We start from the raw sequence: 27,729 nt of genomic DNA, 5'->3' as shown, positions 1-27,729 counted from the left end.
CGCAATATGCGGTAGGGAGGTCAAGCGCTCGATACGTGGAGGGACGTTGTCATTCTGATAATTCTAACACAGGAGAAAATTCTCTCGGACTTCGTTGTGGTACGTGACTCTGCAATTCGATCGGGACATTCAACACCTGGTGTCATCCACTGAGCACTAGCCGGTCTATCAATTCAATTTGTCTGGCTGCTGCTTTACGCATACCATTCTCCCCCGATCCATCTCGTGTAGAAGTCCAGAGCAGGAGCGGGCTGGTCGTACGGGACCATGTGGCCGGCTCCGTAGATCTGGATGAAGGTGAAGTTCCCGGAGGACTTGATCTTGCCGTACTCCTCACCGTCAGCCTTGAGGGGTGACAGCTTGGTGCTCTTGAAGTCCTTGTGGCCGGGCCAGTCCAGCTCGTTGGACCAAGCCTCGTTACCGAGCCAGTTGCAGATGAAGTCGGCGTCACCGGCATAGATGAGGACAGGGATCTGCTCGAGAATGCCAGGGACGAGCAGGTGGAATGGCTGCATCCAGTCGCCCTTGAAAAGGAAGTTACGGTTGATGTCGAAGTTGCAGCTGTCGTAGCTATCGACAGTCTCGACGCCGAGGGCTTCCATAACGTCCTTCTTGTTGAGGTACTTGTCGATGTTGCCCAGACCAGGGTAGCAGAGTGAGCCTCCCTCGCATGGAATGCGCACATCGTAGGGGTTCTGGCCTGATCGCTGGTAAGTGCCGAGGATGTTGTTGTTGCAGTAGATGGATGCAGGTACGCAGCTGAACCAGCTCTTGCTTTCGTAGCACTGGCTGATCATCGACTGGCAGCGAGGCAGGGCATTATCCATTGACTGGCACTCGCTCTCGCTAAGCACAGCGTCGTAGCCACCCTCACCGCAGGCCATGGGGCGGTAGTAAGGGTACTGAGTGTAGGGGTCGGTCAAGCCGTTACCGATCAGCACGGACTTGAGGTTAATGTTGCGGTCCTTGTGGGAGAGAATCTCGGAGGCAAAGACGGGGATGTAGTGGCCAGCGTAGCTCTCGCCGGCGATGTGGAAGTCTTGCTTGGCGTACTCTGGGAATTGTTGGAAGAAGAGGGTCAGCAGGGCATAGACATCCTTGCCGGCGGCCGTGGTGTCGCTGACAGAGCCTCCGCTGTAGGAATAGCCAACGTTGACGGGCTGGTCGAGGAAGATGACAGAGGCATTGGCGTTCCACGAGTGCTTGTTGTAGACGACTTTGACGTTGTCGTCAATGGAGGAAGGGCCCAGTTCGAAGAAGAGACCGGTCAGGGACGAACAGCCCGGGCCGCCGTTGAGCCAAAGGACGACGGGGTCCTTCTTGGGGTCATTACGCGACTCAAAGAACCCTAGGTGAAGGAGTCAGCCGATGCCGCGAGAGTGTAGTAGAAGTGAGGAGTCAGGGGTGATGGTGCACGTACAGTAGAAGAGATGCTTGTCATTAGCTTCATCATCCAGATAGCCGGAGTACTGCTTGACGGTATCGACGCCAAGCTTGGATGGGTCGACGGCCTTGGTGCGCAGGTTGTAGGCCTCGAGGTCTCCACCAACCACCCTGTGGCTCTCAGCGTCGGCGGTGCTCTCAGTCCACAGGGCCTGGACGTCGGCACCCTTGGTGACAAAGTCCCACTTGGAGTCAGGCTTGCGCTCATGCTTCTTTGGCTTTGTCAGGGGAGGGAGTGCGTCGAATGCGTTTGGAACGAGCATCTCGACCTCGTCCCACAGGGCCTTGGCCTCCGATGTCATGGCGCCGAAGACGGCCTCGTAGTCCTTGACCTTGTCAGCCCACGAGGAGGCGAGCTCCTTGACCTTGTCAGTAGCATCGCTGATGACATGCTGGGTGTCCTGCTGCAGGTTGACAGCGGAGGCGGCGCCGACCAGCAGTGCTGAGGTGGCGATCCTCATGGTGAAGGTCGGAAGTGGTGACGACGGCACGGGACGAGATAGCTAGGCAGGTGTAGATAAGCTGCTGTACTGCGTGGGCCGTCTAGCAATGGCCCCGGAGTGTGTTGATGATAACGATGATCAAGCCAGAAGATGTTGAAGCAAAGGCAATGATGATTGCCAGTGATGATGATGATGCAGTAGGAAGAAGACGAAGGAGAAGAGGGTCGGATAGAGGCTGGGGGATAGAGGATGGAGGGCGACAGACGGGGGAGGTCATGAAGCTCTGGGGAGCTGTTGGCATGGTACCATGTCACTGCCCAGGTACGTACCGCAGATGGGTACTTTGGGTACCTCTATGTCCGGGGCGCGATGAAACCGGGTAGCGCCTGCGGTGTGTTTGCGCCGTACACACAGCCAGGAGCAAGCTCACACATCAGAGTGCTGAGTGCCTGCCGTTGCCGAGGGTACCTGCTTGCCAGCCTGCCAGGGCCAGGGCCAGCACGGGCGTGGTGCCTTGGGGAGGGTCGTGTGACCGTCTAAGTGGTTGATCCCGCAGCCTCGGGCCCACGCGGATCCTCTGATACACCCTGTCCTGCCTGATAAGCGTCATCGAGCGCTGCCCCTGGTCCCTCTGGCTGTCGCTCATTGAGTTGGCTACCTCTAGAGCTCCTGAACATACCTAGGTGCGGCAGCTAGGCACAATAGATATCTGCCTAGGGTAGATACAGAGCATCAGGATTCTCAAGGTCTAATTAGAGAATCTCAGGCTTAGTACCGTGGCCAGAGTCGAAGTTGAAAGATGAATCGACGATACAGTGCTGTCGGTGGGCCCCGCCCAAGGGAGCGTCTCTCCAAAGCGGTACGCATAGGGTTTGCTGCATACCATACAACAGCTTGAGTATTTTGAAGGGAACAAAACACAGTACCGAGGTGATGAAATCCTACAGGAGGTCATCCTAAAGATGGTCATCGAAAGGATGGTATCCCGCGGGAAGCTGTCCCAGAATTGTCTCATTGGAGGCTGTCTCACACGAGAGTGTCCAGTCTGTACCGGTCGGGTTGCACCTAGACCTCTGCGATCAATGTGAGCTGCGCTGTTACGCACTACGCTACAGGGAAAATCTCACAGTCCCAAGTACTCATTATCCATATCTGATCGTGAGGTTTCGTCCTGCTGCCACTGTAATAAGGACTAGAAGAAGTTCAGTAGTCTTGTCCGACCTGCGAGAGCAGATGCAGACGCCACCGCCTATGCAGCAGATACCCAGGCGTTACGTGAGTGCGAAGAGTGCCCTTCCCATGCGATTCTATCGAATCTTACCATGATGTAGACATCCGCAATGCCTGTACATCTACAGCTATTCATATCGGACGTCACCCTGCAACCAGTTCGTTCGTGGTGAGAAAGGAAACAACAGCGTGAGCTGTTGCTCTGCCGTCGAGGGTCAGCCAGTTATTATTAGTCATTCGCCGAGTGTGAATCAGAATGAGCCAGCAATTTTGGTCAGCCTAGGCAAGCATCCCACCCCACCCACCTGCCCGCGCGTCATTATCGACCAGGAAAAGTGCAGCTCCAGCCATGACATAGCCCGTGGCTAATAATTAACAAACACTCTCTCTCTCTTACCTTGCCCTACACGCGCTGTTGGGCGGAAACAGCTGTATCACCTGGTTTTTCTCGGACTTCAACTGCAAGGGACACTTCAACAGAGAAAGCATCTACGAGACTTATCCCCTTCACCCACCGCGGGGCAGCAAATCCCCACCGGGAGCCCTCCCAGACATCACCAAAACTCCCTCTCACAACCCTCCTCCTCTACCCTCACCACCACACCCGCCACGATGTCTCGACAAATAAACCAGCCCTCGAACCAGATCAAGCTCACGAACGTCTCCCTGGTGCGCCTCAAGAAAGGCAAGAAGCGCTTCGAGATCGCCTGCTACAAGAACAAGGTCCTCGAGTGGCGCTCGGGCATCGAGACGGACCTCGATAACGTCCTGCAGATCCCGAGCGTCTTCCTGAATGTGTCAAAGGGCCAGACCGCCCCCTCCGCCGACCTGGCCAAGGCCTTCGGCAAGGACGTCCCCACCGACGACATCATCCTCGAGATCCTGAACAAGGGCGAGCTGCAGGTCGGCGAGCGCGAGCGCGCCGCCCAGCTCGAGCGCGTGCACAACGAGGTCGTCGGCATCGTCGCCTCCAAGCTCGTCGACCCCCGCACCAAGAGGGTCTACACCACGGGCATGATCGAGAAGGCCCTGGACATGCTGAGCCAGCAGGCCCACCAGGGCCAGGGCGACAAGGACAGCAAGTCTGCCTTAGCCTCCGCAAGCGGCAGCGCAACGCCGGCCGCCGCGGAGAACGGCGAGACCAAGTCAAAGCCTATCGTGTCAGCTGCCGCCGCCGCCGCCGCAGCAGCAGCCGCAGCAGCAGCGTCGTCATCGTCGTCAAAAGAACACATTTGGACGGGCGTGACGACCACCAAGAGCGCAAAGAGCCAGGCCCTCGAGGCCATCAAGGCGCTTATCGCCAAGCAGCCCGTGCCGGTCGCCAGGGCGAGGATGAGGCTGAGGATCACCTGCTCGACCGGCGTGCTGAAGCAGGCCGTCAAGGCGCCGGCGGCCGAGAAGGGTAAGGACAAGAAGGGGGCCAAGGGAGGACGAGGGGATGACGATGAGGACGAGGGCGAGAAGAAGGCGCCGGGGACGGTTAAGGATAAGATACTGGGCTACGTGGAACAGGTCGAGAACCAGGACGTGGTGGGCTCCGAGTGGGAGGTCGTGGGCTTCGTCGAGCCCGGCGCATACAAGGGGCTCTCGGACTTCATAGCGAACGAGACAAAAGGACAGGGGCGGGTGGAGGTCTTAGATACGGCAGTTACCACTGAGGATGATTAAATCCAAACTGCCTAGGCACATTGATAGACGCTTAGCCATGTCGACTCTAAGTGCGTGCATACTGGTTGGCTTTGAATCACAAAAGTCTCGGCGACTTGGTGTCCTTGGTGGTAGCCGCAACCGTAGAAGTATCCATCACAAAATTTGGGTGTCACGCGATTTCCCTCATGCGAGGTTCCCCGTGGGCTCTTGTCGTAACTTAAACTTTCAATTTCCGCAATTCCTTTTGTTTGGGTGGGATACCGGTTTCATTCTGTCGATAAGCCCAGTGCGGGCGGCAACGCCCTTTTCATAAACCAGACGATGCAAGCCATAACACGCCTGATACCGTCCATGGTATAGCAGCAATGCAACCGTGTAGAAACAATCGTGTGTATCCCGTCCAACCATCCGAGACGCCAGCAACCGCCTTCTTCTTTAACCACCCTTCTTCTTGGAGACACCGACGGTCCGGCCACGACGGCCAGTGGTCTTGGTGTGCTGGCCACGAACACGGAGGCCCCAGTAGTGTCGCAGACCACGGTGGGCCCGGATCTTCTTTAGGCGCTCGAGGTCATCACGGAGCTTGGAGTCGACACCGTTGGCAAGGACCTGCGAGTCCTTGCCGTCAACAATGTCGCGCTGTCGGTTGAGGAACCCTGGATTGCCACTAGTCAGCCCAATACTTTTTTTCCGTCTTCCTTTCTCTCTCGCCCTGTGTCACGTCATGTTCTCGCCTGCTTCCACCATTCGGGGCTGGGGGGATTCGAGGTTTGGGGTTGACGTACAGCTAGGAATCTTGTACTGGGTGGGGTTCTGGATGATGGTGACGATACGCTCAAGCTCCTCGGCTGTGTGAATAGCGTTAGCATCTTCTTCTGACTCCAATTCCGGCTGGCCCTCGGGGCCTCGTGTGGGTGTGGGTGTGGATCGTACAGGTAAGCTCTCCGGCGCGCTTGTTCAGGTCGACATCGGCCTTCTTGCAGACGAGGTTGGAGTAACGGCGACCGACACCCTTGATCTTGGTGAGGGCGTAGACAACCTTTTGCTTGCCGTCAACGTTGGTGTTGAGCAGACGCAAGATGAACTGGAAGTTCGACTGCACGCGCCAACCGTTAGCATCTCAAATGAAACTCAGGCCATCGACCGGGCCAGACGAAGTAAGTCGCATTTACCTTCTCGCCCGACACGAGAGACATGCTGGGCAACCTGGTTGATGGTGTTGCGCCAAAATGTCGTTGTCCTGGATCGCTTGCAGAAGGTAAGGTGTTTGGGGAGAATTTCTGGTGGGCTTTTTGGATCCAATTAGCGGATGAATCCGCACGGAAAAACACGTAGGTCCGGCCGTTAAGTGGGTCCTAAGTGCCTGTGCGCATAGGCTGGTTCTCCAAAAGTGACTACGCCTAGTGCAGATGCGGCCTCCCATGCACCTCAGACTTTTCCCGTTCTCACTGCGCTGCTCCGCCTCTGTTCTCTCGTCGAAGTCGCTGATAACAAAGCTCGAGATCCAAGTAGTTACCATGCGGTCAAAATCCGTCTGCACACGAGAACCCTAGCCAGAAGGGCATCTGGGCTCGTCCTGTTTGTCTCCGCTCAAGATCCCGCTTACTCTTGCAGGTCCACCCGCCACTCCACCATGTGTAGACGTGCCAAGTCCAACCACCTTGCCACCAAGTGGCCAGTGATTCTCCCAGGTACTCACTCACTCGTGCTCCCGTGCTCTGGCAGCGGCTGTGATAACTTTTGTTGGACGACCTGCAGCGGACATTCTTTTTGATGATAGCTTGCCACAACCTCAGTGTCTCCCTTAAGCCGCTTGAGGGATCGCCTGAAGGCGTCTGTTATGTCGGTCGACAAACGAGGCCGTAGATTCGAATTGTCTGACAGTGTAAAACGAAATATCTCGACTTTCATGACATCCAAGCATACGTGAAATCAGCCAGAATGGAGCACGCTGATCCAGAATGTATTTTCATTCCCCAGTAAAGCCCAGTTCACAATGCACCATAACTATACCTCTAGCAACGCTTAAGATTCTATTCATACTCGTTGGTCTCGTCTTTTTGTAACTTCTATGAGCAACGCCACGCGCGACGCCGTTGGAAAATGCATGCATCTCAAGCCTTAGGTGTTGTAGAAACAAGGTGGGCTTATGCAAACACGACAGATGATGCCGCGGATCGACCAAGATGCTCCTGGAACGGGCTTCGAGACCAAACCGATTATGTTCAAACAAGGGCCAACCGCTCAATGTCGACCTCTTCAATAAACCACAACTGCTTCTGCTCTTTATTTCGGGCTTACCAAAGAGCCGGCACACGGCTCGTAGGCAGCGTCTCTTGGTCATGCCCATTCGTGCGACGCGCGATCCCGTTAACCAACCCGCCTTGAGCGTGTGCTCTCCAGGCAGGTACTGATGCCCTTGAGACCTCAACCAGCAGTTTAACATCTCTGTCTCTTGGTTTGCTGCCTTAGTGAGCGCAGACTTGCCCTCTTGCCCAGCGCTTTTCGAACCTTTAGCCCCACTGGGCGCTGGCGTTTTGGACGTGTTTGTTTAGCACGGCGATGCCCCGGGGCCCTGGGGGCAGGGACATTTATTTCCTCCTCGACCGCGTCTTCACAGCAGGGGCGGGCTCCTCAGCCGCCTCCTTGGCGGTGTCCTTCTTTCTAGACCCGCCCTTCTTCGCCTTTGGTGGCGCAGGAGGCGGCTGATCACTGTGCAGGTACCCCAGCTCCTCAATGGCCGTAGTGTTCTCCCATTGCAAGCAACGATACTGCGGGGTCGGCTCTGGTGTTGCAGCATTCCTGGTCCTGGTGGTCATCCGCTTGCCCGTCGTCCCGTTCGTCTTCGTCTCCTTCTCCCTCTCCTCTTCAGCAGCCTTTGCCTCTGCCTCGTTGGCTGCCAGGTACGCCTGACGATTTTCCATGTGCTTGAGGATCCTGTCGCTAAAGTTGACCAGTTCCTTGCGCAGTTTCAGCTCGTTGAACCCGCGCGGGTCTAGCCAGTCAATCAGCTTTTTGACGTCCTTGGGGTCGTCGATGTAGCCCCACTGGCGGGCCGTGAAGACGCTTGTTGGGCCTTCTTCCTTTGCCTTGCGCTCCGGGACGGTCATGTTGAAGATGGCCTGATACTCTTTCTGCCACTCGGGAGCCAAATCAATGTAGCCCTCGCGCTCGAGATCGTCCGGCCCCTGGATCCATATGCAGCCATTTGCGTAGCCGGCGTCCGCTGTGGAGCTGTTGGGCAGGCCGCCGTATGGCATTCCATTGCGCTCAAACCAGTAGTACCGATTCCAGAACCGATCCTTGCCCAGAACCCTTGTTCGCGCGCAGTCGGCCTCTCGAAGGTCGTTGTCGATGACGGCGATTTCCTCCTCGCACTTCTTGATGAGATCTTCCTTCTTCTGGATCTCCTTCAAGACCTTCACGAACTGTTTCGACTGCTTGGGTACTGCCTTGGCGGCTTCGGCCTCTTTCCTCTTCTCCTCTTCCCTCTCTTTTTGGCGCTGCCGTTCTGCAGCTCGGTCTTGGCCACGCCGGAGGCCACGAGCCACACTCCGGGGCGGCTCGTCCTCCATGTCGACTGCCTCATCTTCAGCTGGCGTCAGCTCATCAACGTCGTCCATCTTGACGTCTCCGTTGGCATCAACCGCCTCATGGGCAGGTGATGGCGGCAGGTTTTCTGGCAGCAATATCTTTCGCTCCTCATTCAGAGCCTTCAGCTCCTCGATGCTGGTATCTCCTTGTTAGCTGCACCGCAATTGCACAAAGTCCCCACAAATATACTTACGCCTGTTTCCTCTGTCGCTGCCACTCGATCTTGTCTTTCCTGAAGCCCGTCATATGCTCACTGCAGTCCTCCATGTAGCCGCGAATGGCTTTCGTTTCGGCAGTCAGCAAGCAGATAATCTGCAAAGCCTGGGCGCGATAGTTGACGTCCATCGCCGCGTAATGTTGCCGGATCGTGTCTTGCGTGGCCTCGACATCCCTAGGTACCAGCTGGATGAGCAGATCCTCACATGGAGCCTTTCTTCGCTCTTCCTTTGACAGCTGGTACAGCAGACCAACCATGATCGTCTCCCATCCGCCGTCTTTGAAATTCCTCTTTCTCAGATGATCGATCCAGTCGTAGTCAGCCAAGAGCTCTTCAGCGCGGTGCTTCGGGGCATTTTCCAGCTGCCTCTCCTCTCTTTCTGCAGCAGCAGCTTCTGCCGCCAGCCTTTCGGCCTCCATCTTCGCCATGCTACTCCGCGTGGCACGGGCGGTCGGCTGTGGTGTGGGCTCCCGGCTCTCGTCTTCCTCCTCTTCCTCATCGTCATCCTCGTCACTGTCTTCGTCCGACTCTAGCTCAGGCAGCCGAAAATTGATCTTGCCCCCATCAGCCTCCGAGTCCACCAGGATTTTGAGGACCGCACAATGGATCTCATCAAACAGTTGAACCTTGGTCTCCTCCGACGCTACCTGCATCGCCTCCAGAAAATCATCAAACGTGAAGGAGTCAAGCTGGAATATTTCGCAGTACACATTGAGGGTGTCCCAGGTCTCCAGAAGGGGGCCGACAGATTTCATGAGTATGTTTTCGCAGGAAGCCGACGGCTCCTCGACCTCGATGGGCGGATCGCTGCACATGTATCGGATAGGCGGCCGGACCAGATGCGTTGGCTCTACTTTGAGATCCTCGATAGGGTATTTTGGCGGTGGCGGCGGCGGCGGTGGAGGCTCCGGCTGTGCGTACACGGGTGGCGGCGGAGGGACCTGGTTGTGCCGGAAGGATAGAGGAAACTGGAAGGGGTTACCCGGAAGTGGCAGGTGGACGAATTGGCCCGGTTCAGGCTTTTTCACAACTTGCCCGTGGGGACCGTGGTGGTTCTGGTTCTTGCTGGCCTTTGGAGGCCTTGCTGCGGGCTTGAGCTCTGGTAATCGAACCGGGCCCTGGGCCTGGAAGGAATTGGCTATGCCGGACACGTCCTGAGGGTGTGACATCTGGTTGGACAATCGTTTTTGCGACTGGGCCTGCTTGCGCTCCTGGACCTTGGTCTCGTAGCGCAGATGTGTCGGGATGCGCGTGTCAATCTTGAACTGAGCTGCGATTGTGTCTTTGACAAGCCAGGGAGCCCCGGTCCATGCGTCTCTTGTAACCGTCTTCTTCACGAATGAGCGCAGGACGGATTTGGTGAAGACTTTGCGGTCGCGCCAAATATTGTTGTCGTCGACGACTGCCTCGTGGTCATCGGAATCGTCCAGGCTAACGAAGTATCTCGAGAAGGGTACGGTGAGGGTGCCATCCGGGAGCATCTTACTGCCGAACCTGGCCTTGTCCCTCACCACCCCTGTAAAGCGCTCGCCGGTGTGAATAGAAACGGTGACATGCTCGCCGGGGTAGAAATCGCCCTTAAACTCCTCGTAGAGCTTGTCAACCAGGTTGTCGATCCTAGAAATCGTCTGGAACTGCACGCGCCGCAGGATGGGGCCCTTCAGGGGCTCGGGGAAGGCTTGCTCGACTTCCTGTGCGCCAGCGAGCTGGTGGGGATCAGGGTCAGCGCGTAGGAAATCGGAGGAGAGGCCGGAAGACCTTACTTCTGACTCTAGGGCCTCGAAGAAGTTCAGACCCGAGTGACCGGTGATTTGGCATATGAAGCGTTTCTGTGGGTGTTGTTAGTGACGTCGTTGAGGGTCCCGCGTGGTTCGCGGCGCGACTGACCTGCTTATAGAAGTCCAGCCTGGGCCGTATATTAGCATCCAATGAGTACCAAGTGAAGGGGGCGAGGGCGTCATATACCTATTAAGATAGTCCTCATACGTAACAAAAACCTCGCCTGTCTGGGGTATGTACCACACCTATGGCAAGAATTGGGGAGTGAGCAATGTGCACGCGGTGCGGCGCGGTGCGGCGCGTCGCGGGATGGGGAGGCATGGACATACCTCATGGTCGTTTTCTACGGGCGGCGGCTGCAGGAACTGCACCGGCTTGCGCTTGAAGAGGACCTTTGAGAGAGGGTGAGCAGGGCGGACAGGAGGATGCGCCGGGTTGCGGACGGGGTGTTGGGGCCGTACCATGGCGGATGGGGGCAGGACTGCAGGGTGGCAGGAGGGCCGAAAATCATCTGCAAGGCTGAGGTTCAGCCTTCCGGGCCTGAGGGGGAGCTCAGATCAGGATGGAATTGGAGTGGCGGATGTTGTATTGGGGTGTTGTTGTGCCGGCTGGGACGCGATCGTGTCCAAAAGGCAAGAGGGCAGAGGCGTGGAGCAGGCCCGGTCGTGGGTAGACGTGGAGGTGCAGAGACTGCACGGGACTGGGGTGTGCAGTCTCCCGGCGGGCCTTGACCGATCCCAGGGCCGGCCTGACTTAGACGAGGCTGCTGCTGGTGCGGGCGCGCAACGGCGTTGGGGGCGCCGGCAGCGATGGCTTTTGTCGAGGGTGTGTGGGCGGCGGGCCAAGGTGCAGGACTGGCTGGTGATGCTGCGGGAGGGGAGGGGGAGGGGACGAGTGTTGAGAAGGAGAGAGGGTAGGTCGTGAAACGAGATTCAAAATTTGGGAGATGTCCAAGAGGGTAGGTAAGGTAGTCTGGGTGGGTGTGGGTAGGTAGGTAGGTCGGGTAGGGTAGGCGGGCGGGCAGGTAGGCAGTCAGTCACGAATGCATGTGCGGTACTCGCATCCCAGTATGATCTGGTCTACAATCCGCAGTATACGGTACATGGCCTCCTGCTAGCAGCTACCCTGTCCGCCCGCACACGTACATCTCATGTGTACCTGCACCCGCGCGTACTTGGTGTACAATGGCGGGCGACTATGTACAGAGTGGATCCCGGCTCGACCAGGGCCAAGACTAGCCTGGCCCTCCCGGGGGACGGTGACAAGAGACAAGAGGATCCCGTCCCCATCGCCCACACCCCCAAACGTTCCCTCCCTCTTGCTCCCCTGATCTGTCCACCACCACCGCAGCTTTTATGTCCATGTTTGTACTCGTTCTGACCGCCCTTGACCGCACAACCCACGCCACACCCATTGACGTCTTCTCGCCCAAGCACATCTCCCTGCTATTGATATATCTCCCGCTGCCACTCCCCAAAAGGGGCCCTCCCACTTCTGCACCACCCGCAACCGCGCATATGCCACATCACAGCCTGCAATTCCCGCAGTGCAAGCGCGCACTCTGTCCAGCTGTTCGTTCCTACAACTCTCAAGTCTGCTCTCCGAACCACCTGCCCCGGAAGTCCGTAGCGAGCTCAAGCAGCGACGTCTATATGTGCATATATAATTCCGAGCGCGTCGCGTTGAGCCTCACCCGGCCGCGCCGGATGCTCTCTTGGTAGATCATGTCCCGCCTCAATATTTATCAATTTCCATATTTTTACCTTCTCTTCTACCTGACAGTATTGTCCCTCGGCTGTTGCGGGACATCCCCCCAAGACCATACCGTCTAGGCGCCGAATCTGCATATATCTATACCGTAGGCAGATCGATTTGATGTGCATCTCCCGTTCAGCCTCCCAAACATCTGTACATGCCCGCTACATATCTGCAAATATGGCGATGTCACTTCCCACGGGTCATTCACAGGCACGAATTGTTCCAAAGCTTGGGTCTGGAAGAGCGAGGATACGCGACCAGAGGCAGAACAACGAGGGCATCGCGACAGGCAAGTGAGTACAGTCGTAAAGTTGAAGTGTAGGAGGTGCACAGGTACTGACGTGGTAAACATTCAAGGATACATTCTGTGCCGCCAGGCCAAAGTCACTTCCCGCTGCTGAGTTATGGAACACTTGCGGCACAGCCTTGCGCACGCCTCGGGCTGTGGTGCTACCTTACCAGCGATTCAGGGCGGTACATTGTCACAAAGGAACAAGGCCTGTCTGGGCCGGCACACGTGGGGCGCCATGCCTGTTTGGGGCTTGGGGAGTCCCTGCCGCTGTGCTCAGCCTGTGCAGCGTCCCTCGCTCTCAGACCCAGACCCTGCAGCATCACGTACAGGTGCTAGCTGTCTCGCAGTGGGCGGCTGGCAGCTCTGGTGCTTTGTAGATTGTCATTCATTTTGGAATTGATCATGTCTGGCTCTTACTGCCTGTCTATGAAGCAAAATACACCACATTGAATCCAATCCAGCTGCCAACCACTCCCAGCGCCGAGTATGCGCTGGTGAACATCAACGGCAAGAACTCGTAGCTCTGACCAAAGACAAGCTCGTGGATCAGCGAGCAGTATGCGATCAAGGGTATGCTGATGGCAATGTAGAGCGTGTTGCACCTATCGAAGAGGAAGAACCTCGGCCTGCCGGAAGCTGGCGCGAGACGATCAAAGACCATGAGGAACAGGATGAGCCAGAAGATAGTGTAGACGGTCTTGATCGGAAATTCGGCCGGCGTGAAGAGCAGCGGAAACAAGGACACGTGCCCTGCGACCGCCAGTGGCCGGAACGCCCCAAAGTACCGGCGGTCCTTGAGCGCGATCAGGCTGAAGGGGATGATGACCAGGAGGACAGCCTTCTCGTGCACGTGGTAGCCAAACAGGAACGAGGCGTAGCCGCAAAGGGTCACAGCCCCAATGAAGCCATCCCAGGTCGATTTCCAAAACAGCTTCACAAGTGGCGGGGCCATGAAGACCAGTGTGAGCATAAGACACACCCGGGGAGTTATGTCTGGGAGCACCGCAAACGACGTGTCGCCGACGAGGCCTCGTGTCACACTGGACAGTGCATCGAGCTTGACTGGCAGCCCAAGGCGCGGCGCAACTATTTCGAGGGTTTAGCCTGCGTCGCCTAGGTACTCCAGGTGAAAGCAGTACACTTACGATAGATGAGGATCCGATCAGAAAATGAGTACAGTGCCCAAACATTGGGTGCCCAGTAAGCATGGCATAGTCCTCGACCAAATGGGAAGAGCCTTTCTTTCATCTGCCAAAGCTGGTCCACGTCCTGGAGCGCAAATGGGCCAAAGGCGGCAGCGAGGATAGCAGCGATGCCGCCGCCCAACTTGATGCAGTTGAGCCACTGGATGCGAAAGAAGGATCTCGGGGACAAGCAATAGACCCGGAGTAGGTACACGAAGTAGGCCGGCGCCAGGTAAGCGTAGATGTGCTTCATACATAGAAGCCCTGCAAAGGCGAGCCCGCTGCCCAGCAAACCGGATTGCTTTCTTGCTAGGACAAGAGATGCGATGAGGAGGCCGTACATGCATCCATTGTACTGGAAATGGATATGGTCAATGAGAAGGAGCCCTGGAGAGAACAGTATTGAAATGGCGGCAGCCTGGGCAGCTCTTTTGGTTGCGCCGTGAGACGAGTCGACGAAACTGGGGTGCGATGAGGTCAGTACAACCTGGGCTCTCCCTGAGACGGCGGGATGAGTTTCACTAACAGTTGTAGGGCGTAGACGAGCAAGAGTTCTGTGACCAACACGGACGACCTTTGGAAGTAGACGGTCTGCCAGCTGTCGTATCCGAGGTTGTAGACCTTGAGCATTGCTGGATCCACCAGCTTTGCAACCTGGGACAGGACCCATTCGAAGTATGCAAAGAACGGAGGGTAGTCCAGGGTCCATTCTGATGTCTCCTCAAAGTACCATTCCCAGAGCGGGAGGTTGTGCGTAATGGCCAGCCAGTTCCGATGGACTTCAAAGTCCGTGGATTTGCTGGCAACAGGTTGGTATATCAGCACCGCAGGAGCTGGAGGGCTTGGTTTGGAGTAGTGCGCGGTACTCACTAGGCTGGGAATAGAAGAACCTTGAAGGCTGTGGCAACTATGGCACACTGAGTGAGTGATGGATAAATCTCAGTCATCTTGAGACCATATCCCCCGCTGCTGTCAATGGCACGGGCGTGTGGGTTATGGTGTGTGGTGTGCGTGGTGTTGTCCAGTATCTCGCAGAGTGCAATCTCACAAAATCCACAGCTTCGTCCAAGGTGGTTTCGAGAACCTTGAGCTCGGGCCAGAGCTGGATCTAGTGCGGTCTTCCCGGGAACTGCGTAGAGGGACCTGACAGCTACCTGTAAGCTGCGATGGCGAGACAAGCCCAGCTCTACCACAACACACTATATAAGTGTCGAAGCCTATGTGGAAATGGCTGCACAGTACCGTCCATGTTTTCTGTATTTGTCTCTGAGATCTAGCCTCTCGCAGGACTCTCGCGAGGTCATGATACCACGCGGGTGTTGATGCTTGTCACAGTACCTTCTGTGTCATGGAGCCACCCTGGACCCCACACTGCCGTTGTGGTCAGTTGGAGAAGCTCCCGAGGGCAGGGGTCGAGTTCTTTCTGGCTTCGGAACAGCTCGCCAGATCTCCAAAGTGCTTGTGCTCATACCGGATGTACCTGTGTACCGGCCGATTGACAGATAGGCAGGAAGACAAAGGCTGAGACTGAGACACGCGCGAGTCTCGATGCATCTATTCTCTCCCCATCACTGCCAGAATCAATTGAGTAGACTACCGTTGTTACTTGGAACCTTCTTCTTTTTATAAGACACTCAAGACCGTTTGTCGGGGCTCTTTGTCCTCTTGAGAAGAATTCCACTTCACCCTCTCATTACAGCTGAGCTCCGGAGCTCGAGCGCCGAGGTGTTTTGGAGTTAGGGCCACCAGGCCAGGTCAGCGCCGCAGAAGCATCCTGATATTTCGCCAGAGTGGCCTCAACAGCAACACATCACCCTCGTGTCGCATTGCATAAAAGTCTGTCTGCCGGGGCACCACCTCTGAGGGCTTGCTGCACACCTTCCAGCATCCAAAGGGAGCTCCCATACTCGCATATATCACCCAGCCCACCATGCGCTCAGCGCTGGCCTTCCTCGCCGGCCTCTCCCCGGTGGCAGCCCAGTACCTGGTCAACGAGCTGAGCTTTGGCTACAACAACAGGCAGGCAGACTCTCTTCCCCCAGCTCGCTCTTGCGACTGTCACTGACACCCGCCAACAGGATAAGTCCTAACAACGACAACTCCATACCGGGCTTCTCCCTCCAAGGCAACCCTACCTGGCCAGAGATCCTCTCCAACAAGATAATCCTAACCCCTCCTGCACCTGGCAACCATCGCGCCTCCGTCTGGGCCGATAAGCCACTCCAACACACACAATGGGTTGCGGACGTGGACTTCCGCGCCAATGGGCCAGAGCGCGCGGGCGGCAATCTCAACATCTGGCTAGTGCGGGACGGGCTGCAGGACGTCGGCCTCAGCTCTATCTACACGGTTGGCAAGTTTGAGGGTCTCGCGTTGGTGATCGACACGTATGGCGGAAGTGCAGGTATGGTACGAGGATTCCTCAACGACGGAAGCAAGGACTTCCAGAAGATCTCCGTGGACGGGCAGTCTTTCGGCCACTGCAACCACGCCTACCGCAACCTGGGCCGGCCCTCCCAGATCAAGTTCCGTCAGACAGCCAGCAACTTCAAGGTGGATATCGATGGGGTCAATTGTTTCGAGAGCGACAAGATCAGCATCCCCGCGGGGTACAAGCTGGGCATCACAGCCGCCAGCGCTGACAACCCCGACTCGTTCGAGATCTTCAAGATGGTCCTCATGACGGACAACATCGACCCGGGCCAGGACAAACAGCAGCAGGATACGCAGCAGGCCGCAGTCCAGCAGGACGGCATGTTCGGCAACCAGGGCCAGCAGCAGCAGCAGCAGCCGATGGGAGGGAACCCCCCCTCCGGCCGTTGGGACTCGGGCTTCGAGGACGACATCCCCGACGCGACCGCCGACTCCATCACCAGCTCAAAGGCCCAGTTCGCCGACCTGCACACCCGGCTCCAGAGCGTGAACCACCACCTGTCGACCATCTTCCGCACCGTCGCGAAGCAGGACTCCATCGGCGAGACCCGCCATGGGGAGATCTCCGGTCAGATCTCGGAGCTCAAGGGCCTGCTGTCCAAGCTGGACCGCCTCGGCGAGCTAGAGAACAAGATCACGAGCCTCGAGTCCGAGGTCCGCAGGCTCAAGGGCGACGTCACGTCCAAGGTGAGCTCCTCAGAGCACGCCATCAAGGGCCTGGTCAGCGACAGCCACCAGACCATCCGGGACACTGTCAAGGAGCACGCGTCGCCTGGTCACGGGCGTCTGATCGCAGTAATTATCGGCAGCCAGGTCGTGCTGGTCGGTGGGTACGTGTATTACAAGAAGAAGAAGTCGACACCCAAGAAGTATCTGTAAATGGGGCTCTACTCAGAGGTGTTGGCGGTGTACAAGATGGGTGGTTAGGTACTTTCTCTATCAGAGGAAAAGCGATGGATGGAAATGAGGCGGCGTTTGGTTCTTATGTGTTTGTGTAGCATTCCCGGGTACTCTTAGCATTGCGAATTCGAGGCATTGACGGGCATTTTTCCATCGCAGCTAGTGCCCTCCGTTCTGAGGCCATTTGAGCCTCCCATGAGTCCGAGGCAATCATGGCCATGAGCCCCGTGCGGAGAGCGAGCAAGACTGTAGCAAGCTGTCCTGCATGCGCATACATGTTGGCCCACTGCGCCGCCGCCTTTTGGAATATTTTGAGCGACTGATCTAATATTATTTATACAGATAGGCGGATGACTATGTACGAGCGGCCGTGGCCCTTTCTACTATCTTAGTATACACAGCTTCTCTAAGGCTGTCTCAGCAAGAGAAACCAAGATGTCCCAACCACCCTAGTTGCCATTGATCACACGCAGCATCTCCTTTCCTTTCGGCGCCGTGGTCAGGTTCTCATACCCGTCTTCTGTCACCAAGATACAGTCCTCGATCCGGCACCCACAGACCGGATAGTATTGTTCCAATACATCCATGTCGACGTACGAGGCCAGTTTAGGGTTGTTAGCAAAGAACCACTCAATGTATGCCCGGTTGAAATAAAGACCCGGCTCGCAGGTAATAACCATATCCTTCTGTAACGGCGGTGAGTAAGGATCACCTCCGCCTTGACTGGCTCCCACAGAATACCCTCCCTTGGTGAGAGTTTCAGCGTGGGAGTCGAGTCTGTCTAAACTCCAGGCTTTGCCGCCCAGCATGCTGTGGATGTGGACGCCGCCAATTACATCGTGGGTGTCCAGCCCGACAAGATGTCCAAGCCCATGCATAAAGAAAGCCCTGACAGCCCTAAGGATAGGATAAGGCTCCCCACCCGCAAGGCCGAAGCGTAAGATGCCCAGCCTTTCCAGTCCATCCAACGCGACCAGCTGGGCCTTGGCCGTGATGTCCGACCACGACGCCCCTGGCTTGATCATCGAGGTGCAGGTCTCCTGCATCTCCTCCACGATAGCGTACACATTCTTCGCCTCGGGGCTGAACGCGCCGTTGAGCGGGAAGGTCCGGGTGACGTCGGAGGCGTAGCATCCCCACTCGGCCCCAGCGTCGAGGACCATGAGCTGCCTGTCGCCGAAGTCCTGGTTGTTGGCGCCATAATGCAGCGTGGCCGCGTTGGGACCGGATCCGGCGATAACGGGGTAGGCCTGGATCAGAAAGTCAGCTCTTGGATGTTTGTGACATAGTACGGAGTGTGTAACTCTGAGGTTACCTGTCTCTTGGCTCCGAGGTCGCGGCATTTGGCGAGGAACAAGTTTTCAACTTGGGCCTCGCTGGTCAATGATTTGATATGTTTCTGGACGTGACGGTGTGCTTCTGAGGATATCGCGTTGGCCTCGCGGATCTGGCTAATCTCATACTCAGACTTGACGGCCCTGGAAAGGTCCATGGCTGGCTGCAAAGCGGAGTGGTCGACCGTAAAGCCCGATGTCGGACCGTATGGTCTGGGCGGTGTTTGGCTTTCGTGCAGAACATAGAGAGTCGTGTCTGGGGCCAAGGTCCTTTTGAGGTACGGCTTCAGGTCGGTGATGTCTTTGACAAAGTCGACATCATATCGGGCGGCGCACTCTTCTACGCTTGGCAGAGCGCCGAACCAAATGATCTCCTCGGGCTTCCTGATTGGGATCCAGAGCGTGAGTATGTCCTTTGCTATATCGTATGTGACAGCGCACCCGGGAAAGTCTGCGCCCGAGAGATAGAATGTGTATCTGCGCTGCCTGAAGGGTTTCTCGCTTGTGACTATGTTAGCATATTGATGTTCCCCGGGGGGGGGGTGCGATTAGAATGAGAATAATGATCAGGTATGATGCTCTGGAGACAGATGTGATGTGGACAAAGTCTTAGACTATGTTCTGAGAAGAGTGCCTTGCAGCATGTGTAGGCACTTAGACACGACGCATCCAAGCGCACCGGGCACTTCGTCAGAGCAACGTAGAGTTGTTCCCAATCCACAATGTTTTATGCTGGCAATATGTGGAAGAAAGGTAGGGAAAGAGGGAATGCAACGGAGATTTTAAGTACCCATCTGTATCCTCATACTGCTCTGAGTTCTGGCCGGGCAGGTAGATCAAGCCTGTCGAGGAGGACGAGTCGGAGGCAGCAAGCTCCCTCTTGACCTTGTGGGCATGGGTCTTGGCCGGATACTTGACGGCTTCCTTGTGGACCCTGAGCTGGATGGAGAGAGACGTGGACTCGTCGATCTGTGTCATGTTGACTTATACAATTGTAGAGTACAGGTCTACTCTGGTGGTCGTAATCGAAGGTTGGAAGATGACCGAGGGTGGGCAGTTGCCGGAACTCGTATAACTGTTGATAACAACTGTCACGGCCCCAGAGGGGGGTGGTACTTGCTACCTAGGTAGTCTGCCTAACCCACTCGGTGGATGAGTGGAAGGAAGGACGGCTGCTCACCCTGGCACTGCCGTTGGCTGCAAGACTCCCAGTTCAAGAGCAGCACTTGCCTTGCGCTCAAGCTTATATCCCCTTCATTCAGCACGCTGTCCCCCGAGCCTCTGCTGTCGAGATTAAGATTCATATCGTCTTCCAGGTTTATCATGCCAAACGTTTATCCCATCGCTGCGTGATCTTGCTGAGAACTAGAGGGAGAAGGTCATCCTGGGGCGCTTATCTGCACAGGAGCGGCAGTGCAAGTACGGTAACCCAGCAAAGCCAACCAGGCCGCCCTGTCCGTACCGATTCACGTCTTTACCGACATTCTAATTGTTTGCTTGGGCTCGGCTTCCTTCATCAAGATCACTGCAAGCGACGTCCGGTCGTCCCTCTGTGACTTGTGCTGTAGCCAAAAGCAGCCCAGTCGACGGGCTAACAAGTTCAAGCACAGACGGCTCGCACACGGTCTCCGCCCCCCAGGTCTATTGTGCGCCTTGAAGCTCAGCTCCTCCTCACCGTTCTTATCTACCCGTTGTTCACTCCATCTGGGGGTTTCATCTCAGCACCTCGCCGCCAACCACACCAACCACGGCCGTCTTGCAGTCTTTCTTTTCTTTGCCATTTTCCTCCATTTTAAAGTCTTCCTGCCAATCAGTAATCTAATCATCCATTTCCCTTTCTCTTTGCTGCTCGCGAAAATCTTTTGGGCGGAAAGCAAGCTTGATCGACATCGATAACGACGTCGGTGTCCCCTTCGTCCAACTGCAAGATGGCTGCGACGGTGCAATCTGGCCAAGGGCAGGGCCATCTGGCCGACAACCTTGAGAAGCAGTTGAATGAGATTGTAAGAACACACATATCATGGCAAAGCGGGGCATGGCATGGCCTGTACTTCACTGTCTCATGGGCCTTGCTGACCATCGTCCTCATCTAGTTGGTGCAGATGGGCAGGATCTTTCAAGCCCGTGCTTCGCGTTCAGAGCGTGTGCCCCAGATCATCCTGAACGCCGAGAAGAAGATGGGAGAAGCTACCGACAGCTTTCACTCAACCCTCGATGAGATGGAGATGGAAATCGTAAGTCACGGGCCTCCTATCTGGTGTCCAGGAACCCACCACCTACGAGCACAGACTCGTGGCTTACTTGGCGAGATCCTGGGCTGCCTGGACTGAAGCTGATTACCCAACAGATACGCGCAAAAGCTGTCTACATGCGAGACCTTCAGAAGTTGCGGGATCAGCAGAAGGCTGCTGTCCCTGGTCCAGCTCAACCGCCCGCACCCATGGTCATCGATCTTGATCCCCCAAAGGTCGAGAAAGCATCCGTCCCGGTTGCGCCTATGATGGCCTCTGTGTCACCATTCATGCAGAATCGACCAACGCCCAAGGTCCCGGAAACCAAGCCAGTTGCCCCCTTTCCAGACATGGGCATGGGCACTCCTGCGCACGCCGCGACCGCCGTCCCTTTCCATCCCGTCAAGCCCACTGAGCCTAAGCGCCCGTCTCCAAAGCCAGCTCCCAAGTCAGGCCCGCCCTCTGGACGTCTAGCGACCAAGCCATCCCCGCTGGTCAACTCCCAGAAGCAGAAAGTCCCTGCCACCGTGCCACCGGCCGCATCTGCTGTGGTCCAACCCCCGGTCCCAGCTCAGCAGCCAGCTTCCAACCCACCGCCGCCTGCTCACAATCCCTTTACCAACGCAACATTCACACTCGACCCAGTCAACAACGAGCCACCGGCGCAGCCAGCTGCCCAGGACACCATTATGGACTTGACGAGCTTCGACAACACAACAGGCAGCCTTGACAGCCTGGGCTTAGGGGTACCCGCCCCCGGCGGAAATACCGAGCCTGCTGTCAACAACAACGCCAACGCTGTAAACGACACTAGCATGGATGATCTGGACCGCTTCTTCGACCTGGGTGAAGAGACCAACACAAATTTTGATGACAACTTCAACAGCATGAACAGCATGAACGAGTTCATGAACGACGATTTCGCCTTCGACACATTCGAGTGAGCGGCAGAGGACATTGGGGCAGGTATGACTGAGCAGTGCAAAGTGATCGGTATCATTCTTCTATCGCAATGCATTGAACCACTCATGCACGTGGTTCATTAGGGTGACTTCATGCTTTATTACAAGAAAAGTACTGCGATCTCGGCCCCCCTTGCTCAGGATGGAATCGCGTCTCCTCGTTTCTCCTATTGATCCTTGTTTTCCTCCCCGTGCCTGTCTGGCAGAGTGAGAGAGCGAGCTCGACAGAGGTGCATGCTACATTTGCGTCATATGCTCATTCTATTCGTGGGTGATGGCTGGCAGTGAGAAATCGATGACAGCTATTGCTGAACTTTTCACCGCACACTCGACCAACATCAGGAGACAATCCTATTTTTGGAAAGCTGACCTGTGGAATGTCACGGGGTGGACGCCACTGCGTTGGTAGGTCATTCTCAACCTTTCTGTATGTTTGAGCACCTGCACAAGCTTTGGAGGTCCCTGCAAACTGTGGCATCAGAGAAAGAGAGGTTTACCCTTTTTCCATGTTATAGAAGGGTCTACAACCGCAAAACTGCAGTGGGCTCATTTGTCATAGAGCTTATAAGTCCTAAAAGTGATGGGACTGAATGAGGGCTAACTACTTTACATAGCCACCATGAAACTGCAACGCTGTCCTGACCTGCAAGTCATCAGAGAGAACCAAACTCCTATCAACTCCATCGCTGACGACCGATCCATTATTGTGATGGGCCCTGGCTGACGTTCCACATCTGGCCCAGCATGCCGGGGAACTTCGGGTTGCGCCACGTCGCCCAATCCTTGTCCAGCATGCCCCAGGTCTCCTCATAATCCGTCTGCGCATTGCGCGCATAGTACGTCCCCTGCAGGGCCCAAACGGCCCAGTCGGCGTCATTATTGGTCATGTACTCGACCAGGCACGAGAGGTAGCTGTCGTCGTCGTCGCTGAGGCCGTCATTGTTGCCGCCGCTCATGCCCACGCCGAACTCGCTCAGGATAAGCGGCGCCGTGTATTCCTTGCCCTGCGTAAGGAGGAACCCGTCGAACACGCCCCACGCGTCCTTGCGGAGGGAGCAGATGCCGAAGTTGATGTGGAACGTCACGGTGAAGGAGTACGCGTGGAACTCCCACACGTGCTTCCCGCTCCACGCAGAGAAGTCGAGGCTGTCCTTCTTGTTGAAGCTAAGGTCCGTCGCCGAGTTGACACCACCGATGATGACCAGCGCGTCCGGGTTCGCCGAGTGCACGGCCTGTGCGCCCTTCTTGACGAGCGTGTACCAGTCTCCGAGCCCGACGAGCTGGACAATGCCCTGCCTAATCTCGTTCCGCAGCGACAACCCCACCACGCCCTTGCGTGAGGCGCTCCACGCTGCGACCGACTGCAGGCCCTCGAGCCACTGCGTGGTGTTGAAGAACCGCGAGATCTGGTCGTTGTGGCCTTCCGCCTCGTCCCACCACCCGTTCCCGTCGGTTAGGTTGCAGCACCATCCGGCCTTGGACAGGTGGTTGTCGAGGACTGCAGTATCACGAGTTAGCTATCAAAGAACCGAGGTAATGGTCTGTGTAGATAAGGGGGTGGCTGAGGAAACTGTCTGCCCATAGTGTGTCTCAAAGGACGCAATCTTACAAACGGCCTGAAGACAGACTACGCATATGGCAGATGGGTTCTCCCTGGGAATGTTAAGAAAACTGCTTACTGGTCATGACGCCCCTGTCCCACAGCTGATCAATCACCTCGGCAAAGACGTCCTGGGTTGTGGCGTTCTGCAGGAACGGGTTCTTCTCCAAGGCCTGGGAGTAGAGGCCCAGCATAGAATCGGCCGACACCTGGGCGGCGGGCGCGGCGTCTTTGAAGGCGTCGGCGACGGCGACGGTGGGGTTCAGCGCCCAGTCGATCGAGTAGGTCAGCCGGACGCAGTTGAACCCCTGGGCGGCGATCCAGTCGGCCAGATAGCTGATGGACTGTTTGTGGAGGCCCTCGGGCAGGTTTGTCTCCATGTGGCCCGCCCAGTTCACGCAGCGGAGCTTGACCCGCTCGCCGCCGGCGTCGACGATCCAGCGGCTTGTCGTCGAGAGGGGAACATTCGGGGCGGCGAGGGCAGAGTTGGCGAGGGCTAGGAGAGCCAACAGAAGAGGTAGGAATAGAAGCATGGTTTCACCAAGCTCTGGTTGTATAGGTGCGTTTAGCAAAGAGGTCTGTGTTGGTGTGCGGTGGCGATCTTGTCCTCAGTGTGAGATCCCGGGTCAAGAAATGATTATATTGGGAAGTTGTGCCGTCGAGCCAGGTCGGAGTCTTAAGTAGCGCAGTCGAACTGTTTACAAAAATTGAATGAAATGTGACCATGTCAGTCAATGGACCTTATGTGAAGCTAAGTGTGTGTATATACACGGTGAATTACGCGATATCAAAAAATTGCTGGATATACAACAAGTGAAGCAAGACTAGTGACGGGCAACTAAGCCAGCCTCGAGGTAACCCGGATTGTGAAGAGAGCGAGTGAGAAGTCGGCTAAAGCTCACAGAGAGCAGCCGGGTGGGCATCGCAAGATTCATACATCAAAGATATAGTGGTAGCAGTCCATCGAGTATTTATTCCCCCTGCCCAGCTCCCTCCCCAGCTGAGCAATGCGCCTGCACCTTCCCGAGGGGACACCTGCCAGCTAGTCGTGTCCGCCCCAGGCCATCGTGACCGACATCATGATTCGGCGGCGGAGCACGCTCTATGGACGAGCCCATTGGGGAGGGGGAGCCAAGCGGGAGGTGGCGGCGGCAGCTCACCTATCAGGTACGCGGACTGCGTAGAGTGAGGGAGAGGCGGATATGGGGCCAAATATCAGACCCGCATGAAATGCAGACGGGGGGAGCAGGCGGACAGGGCAGGGTGGGCGTTGTGGACATGGTGGGTGACGGCAAGGGCAAGCCCGTTTTCCTTTGCATGACACCGCGGCATTCGTCTGATCTATCGCACGCGGGGCGGTCCTCATGGTCTGTTGTTGCATCTCATTGGGGCTCATGTGAAATGGGACAGACCTGTCATACCCATGCACGCCGTCCGAGATGGTGTGTGGAGGAGGCCAACGGCGCCATCTAAGTGGACAGAGGGGTTCGTGTGCCCTGGCTTTTGGACATTTGGTCTGGTAGGTACCAGCAGCTTAAGTTAATGAACCGCAGCTAAACTGGTGTGGTTCCCCGGCCCTGGACTAACAAACAGTAGTAAACGCTTGCTCGCTTTCTTCCCCCAAACTACCGCATTTGGTCCAAAGCTTCCGACCAGCAGCTCACACAACCCTGTCAGTCCGTTCCCATGTAGATTGTCTCCTATAAGCAACATACAACATGTTCGCCACAGAATTGCCACATGCTACTGCTGAACTTCATTGTCGCCGCCCTGCCCTACAAACTAACCACAGTATTCGTGCAACGCTCCTGTCACCGGTAGCTTGAGCTGCCGGAATGTCACGCTCAGACAGATTTGGAGGTATATCTGGATACCACAGGATATTAGCTTGCAGGTGCAGGAAAATGTGCTATGTGAATTTTGGGCGGTGCTCCCTTGGAAAATGGTATCAATATTCATCGTTCATAGATTCGTAAATACAGGAGCATGTGTGCATCACATGCCTATTTCCAACAAAAGAAAAAAGACAAGGAGGTAGGTACAGAAAAATGATTTGACCTAAATACTCCCGTGCTCTCCTCGTGCGTCCGGCAAGCCGAGTGCCAGCCACGTGCCCAGCCTTTGCAAAAAAAAAAAAAAAAAAAAAAAAGGGGGTTGGCGACACAACAAGAGGTAGCGCGCGCTCAGTGTGTGTCGGTCAGACACAGTGTGTGACATTCCCCCCTCAGGAAGTATTTGTGGTTGTGTCGCTGGCAGCCATCTTGGCTTCGAGTTCTTTCCTTTTCGCCAGGAGACTCTTGAAAGCCCCCAGGCACTTCACTAAAGATTCCTCATCATAGGCGCAGAATCGGTAGCTCTTTTCTTCCGTAATAACTTGCAGACAGTGCGTCTTTGTTTTGCTCATCGGGTCGATATCAACCACGTTAAGAATCATGCCCATGTGGACAATAAACTGCACGGTGTACTCCGACTCATCCTTGTAAAGGATGAGGTTCCTGGGCCGGAGAACAGCCCAGCAGTTCTTCCACTGGCGCACGCCACCTTTATTGCGAAGCCACCGAAGCCAGCCTTGCCAGAGGATCCGATCAGGGTCTTGTTCGATGTTGATACCACTGGCTTGACTGGCGTTGCGGACTCCCGGGTTCGGCCTGGGACTTGCGGAAACGGCAGGAGGAGGGGACTGGACTGCCAGGCTCTCGATTGCGACACCGTGAACTCGTTGGACATCCGAGTCCGAGAAGTCCGAGTGTGACGCCAGCTCGGCCCCTGAGAGACCAGATGACTCGACGGTCGTGGATGGCCGTCGCGGGTTGTACGACGGGCGTCTGAAACTGGTCGTGCTCCTCTCGACCGGTTCCGGGGAGCTCGAAAAATATGTATCGCGGTCTTGCAGGATCGGGCCCGTGCCTGGGCCTGGTTCGGCCTGGTCGAAGGAGCCAGCCGGCATAAAAGAGTTGCGACGGATAACCGGGCTGGCCAAAAACATCTCCTCCTCTTCCTCCTCTATTCTGGCATCGCTGCGTATCAAATCAACCCATGCCTTGGCTTCGACGGAGCTGGAAGCCTGGAAGTGGAAGTTTTTTGATGGCGAGAACAGGCCGAAGACGTTCTCTCGTTTGTTCTTGGGATCCTTGAGGAGGGTGACCGCAGTGAGGTCCGATAAATATATTTTGTGGCGTAATTTGGTCTCCTGGTCGTCCTTGTAAATGCTCAATGTGTTTGGCCGGTACACCAGGTAGACAGACTTCCACGTTTTGGTCTTCTGCGTCCGCTTCTGGAGGTATCCGCTCCTGATTACACGGTCGAACTCGAAACTGCCATTTTGGTTGACCGGTGAGTACGGATCGAGCGAAAGCTGGCTCTTCAGTCGAGAGGTGGCGTTTTGTGGGGGCAGAGAGATCGACGTCGGAGGGATGGCGATGTTCGGTGATCGTTTAATCGGGTTGCTGGCGGCCAGCCCAGTCGGCCTCGCTTGTACTTCAGCCATGACGACCGCCGATGTGCACGTGGTTGTATCCGAAGCCTGGGTAATAGGGAGTCGAGAACCGAGGCGTGCACAAGAGGAGAAGCAAAGTGTACCAGTGAGGTGATAATGTCGCCAACAAGATAGGTCGGGCGCAGGCCTGCCGCAGGGATCCACCGCCTTTTCGGGATTTAAGGAAAGTATTAACGATTGACCAAGTTGGGAATTGAGAGAATTGTTGTGTAACGAGAGGCTAGGCGGCCAGCAAAGGGACCTATGGGAGAGGACGGGAGGAAATAGAGGCTGAAGTCGAGCAGATCACCGCGACGGTGAGTTGTCGTGCGTTGGGGCAGGTGGGTCGATGGAGCGACTTGAAGTCCAAGTGTCAGGTAGATTTGTATTTCCTCCTGCTGGACCCAGACCAAAATAAAACATGGCTACAGCCCATCGGGGGCCAACCCAGTCGAGGCCTGGAATCGATTTGATGTGATCGGGGCAATGGAGAGGGCAGGGAATGGGCAGTGTGGTGGGCTATAATGCTGCCAGGCGAACCAAAGCCCCAGAGCAACAACAGGCTCAAACAGGAGTAGATGATGAAACCTGGGCAGAAGGAAGCAGGCGCGAGAGGGTGACAAAGATGGCAAGGTGCACTGGCGGGGCACAAGGAGAACAAGGTTGCGGGCAGGAAGGGCACAGCGCATGAGGAAACGGGCGACCGCAGGGTTACTGCAGGGTGGGTCCTTCCGCCGAAGAAGCAATATCGCGCTAGTGGGCCTGTGGGGAAGGCACTCCCACGAGACCGGATCGCCATTGGCCGGACCCCCAGCACTTTCCATCATGCGTAACATTCAATTGAGGTAATCTCGGCAGGCACATGGGCCCCAAGACCCCCACCCAGCACGGCACTGCTCGATTGCCCAGGCGCAAACATCGAGGTTCGGACGAGGCCTTGGACGAGGCCCAGAAAAGGTGGGAAGGGCCAGCACGAGGAGCGCATGTCACGTCGACGAAGTGATGAACCTGACAGCACAGCTGTTCATCGGACCAAGTTCGAGATCGAACAGCGATATGGAGGAGTAGGCATCATTCAGCCCAGTAGCCTCGGCCAACCCCACCGTTGACACAGTTCCCGTTGAGGCCGACTCGACGCGATGCAACTCGCCAAAATGACTAGAAGACTTGGAACAGACGATCGTTATTTGTCGATCCTCGGTTC

At 56.2% G+C, this 27,729-nt stretch overlaps 10 protein-coding genes across 10 annotated transcripts; 3 read left to right on the top strand and 7 right to left on the bottom strand.

Moving 5' to 3' along the window:
- Window positions 1-194: 194 nt before the first annotated feature.
- Window positions 195-1,904, bottom strand: INS49_006470 (uncharacterized protein; the record flags this gene model as incomplete). Its single annotated transcript, XM_043167242.1, has 2 exons — window positions 195-1,348; window positions 1,421-1,904. 2 exons carry the CDS (start codon window positions 1,902-1,904, stop codon window positions 195-197), a joined length of 1,638 nt encoding a protein of 545 aa, XP_043028386.1.
- A 1,824-nt stretch (window positions 1,905-3,728) lies between these two features.
- Window positions 3,729-4,784, top strand: INS49_006469 (uncharacterized protein; the record flags this gene model as incomplete). Its single annotated transcript, XM_043167241.1, has 1 exon — window positions 3,729-4,784. The coding sequence occupies one exon, from the start codon at window positions 3,729-3,731 to the stop codon at window positions 4,782-4,784; it is 1,056 nt and encodes a 351-aa protein (XP_043028385.1).
- A 417-nt stretch (window positions 4,785-5,201) lies between these two features.
- INS49_006468 (uncharacterized protein) lies at window positions 5,202-5,962 on the bottom strand (the record flags this gene model as incomplete). Its single annotated transcript, XM_043167240.1, has 4 exons — window positions 5,202-5,422; window positions 5,552-5,614; window positions 5,700-5,862; window positions 5,939-5,962. The coding sequence occupies 4 exons, from the start codon at window positions 5,960-5,962 to the stop codon at window positions 5,202-5,204; spliced, it is 471 nt and encodes a 156-aa protein (XP_043028384.1).
- A 1,395-nt stretch (window positions 5,963-7,357) lies between these two features.
- Window positions 7,358-10,820, bottom strand: INS49_006467 (uncharacterized protein; the record flags this gene model as incomplete). Its single annotated transcript, XM_043167239.1, has 6 exons — window positions 7,358-8,495; window positions 8,554-10,283; window positions 10,341-10,406; window positions 10,465-10,483; window positions 10,543-10,601; window positions 10,686-10,820. 6 exons carry the CDS (start codon window positions 10,818-10,820, stop codon window positions 7,358-7,360), a joined length of 3,147 nt encoding a protein of 1,048 aa, XP_043028383.1.
- A 2,010-nt stretch (window positions 10,821-12,830) lies between these two features.
- On the bottom strand, window positions 12,831-14,537 carry INS49_006466 (uncharacterized protein; the record flags this gene model as incomplete). Its single annotated transcript, XM_043167238.1, has 4 exons — window positions 12,831-13,492; window positions 13,552-14,051; window positions 14,117-14,389; window positions 14,461-14,537. The coding sequence occupies 4 exons, from the start codon at window positions 14,535-14,537 to the stop codon at window positions 12,831-12,833; spliced, it is 1,512 nt and encodes a 503-aa protein (XP_043028382.1).
- Window positions 14,538-15,520: 983 nt separating this feature from the next.
- Window positions 15,521-16,902, top strand: INS49_006465 (uncharacterized protein; the record flags this gene model as incomplete). The annotated part of the gene is made up of 2 exons (XM_043167237.1): window positions 15,521-15,570; window positions 15,669-16,902. The coding sequence occupies 2 exons, from the start codon at window positions 15,521-15,523 to the stop codon at window positions 16,900-16,902; spliced, it is 1,284 nt and encodes a 427-aa protein (XP_043028381.1).
- A 470-nt stretch (window positions 16,903-17,372) lies between these two features.
- Window positions 17,373-19,235, bottom strand: INS49_006464 (uncharacterized protein; the record flags this gene model as incomplete). Its single annotated transcript, XM_043167236.1, has 3 exons — window positions 17,373-18,173; window positions 18,239-18,758; window positions 19,048-19,235. 3 exons carry the CDS (start codon window positions 19,233-19,235, stop codon window positions 17,373-17,375), a joined length of 1,509 nt encoding a protein of 502 aa, XP_043028380.1.
- A 950-nt stretch (window positions 19,236-20,185) lies between these two features.
- On the top strand, window positions 20,186-21,432 carry INS49_006463 (uncharacterized protein; the record flags this gene model as incomplete). The annotated part of the gene is made up of 3 exons (XM_043167235.1): window positions 20,186-20,260; window positions 20,351-20,491; window positions 20,605-21,432. 3 exons carry the CDS (start codon window positions 20,186-20,188, stop codon window positions 21,430-21,432), a joined length of 1,044 nt encoding a protein of 347 aa, XP_043028379.1.
- Window positions 21,433-22,151: 719 nt separating this feature from the next.
- Window positions 22,152-23,583, bottom strand: INS49_006462 (uncharacterized protein; the record flags this gene model as incomplete). The annotated part of the gene is made up of 2 exons (XM_043167234.1): window positions 22,152-22,948; window positions 23,130-23,583. The coding sequence occupies 2 exons, from the start codon at window positions 23,581-23,583 to the stop codon at window positions 22,152-22,154; spliced, it is 1,251 nt and encodes a 416-aa protein (XP_043028378.1).
- A 1,691-nt stretch (window positions 23,584-25,274) lies between these two features.
- INS49_006461 (uncharacterized protein) lies at window positions 25,275-26,537 on the bottom strand (the record flags this gene model as incomplete). Its single annotated transcript, XM_043167233.1, has 1 exon — window positions 25,275-26,537. The coding sequence occupies one exon, from the start codon at window positions 26,535-26,537 to the stop codon at window positions 25,275-25,277; it is 1,263 nt and encodes a 420-aa protein (XP_043028377.1).
- Window positions 26,538-27,729: the final 1,192 nt, after the last annotated feature.

This window comes from Diaporthe citri (genome assembly GCF_014595645.1).
Source record: "Diaporthe citri strain NFHF-8-4 chromosome Unknown scaffold_2, whole genome shotgun sequence".
NCBI lineage: Eukaryota > Fungi > Ascomycota > Sordariomycetes > Diaporthales > Diaporthaceae > Diaporthe > Diaporthe citri.
Note: the sequence above shows the minus strand (reverse complement) of the source record. Positions and strands in the feature narration are given on the sequence as shown.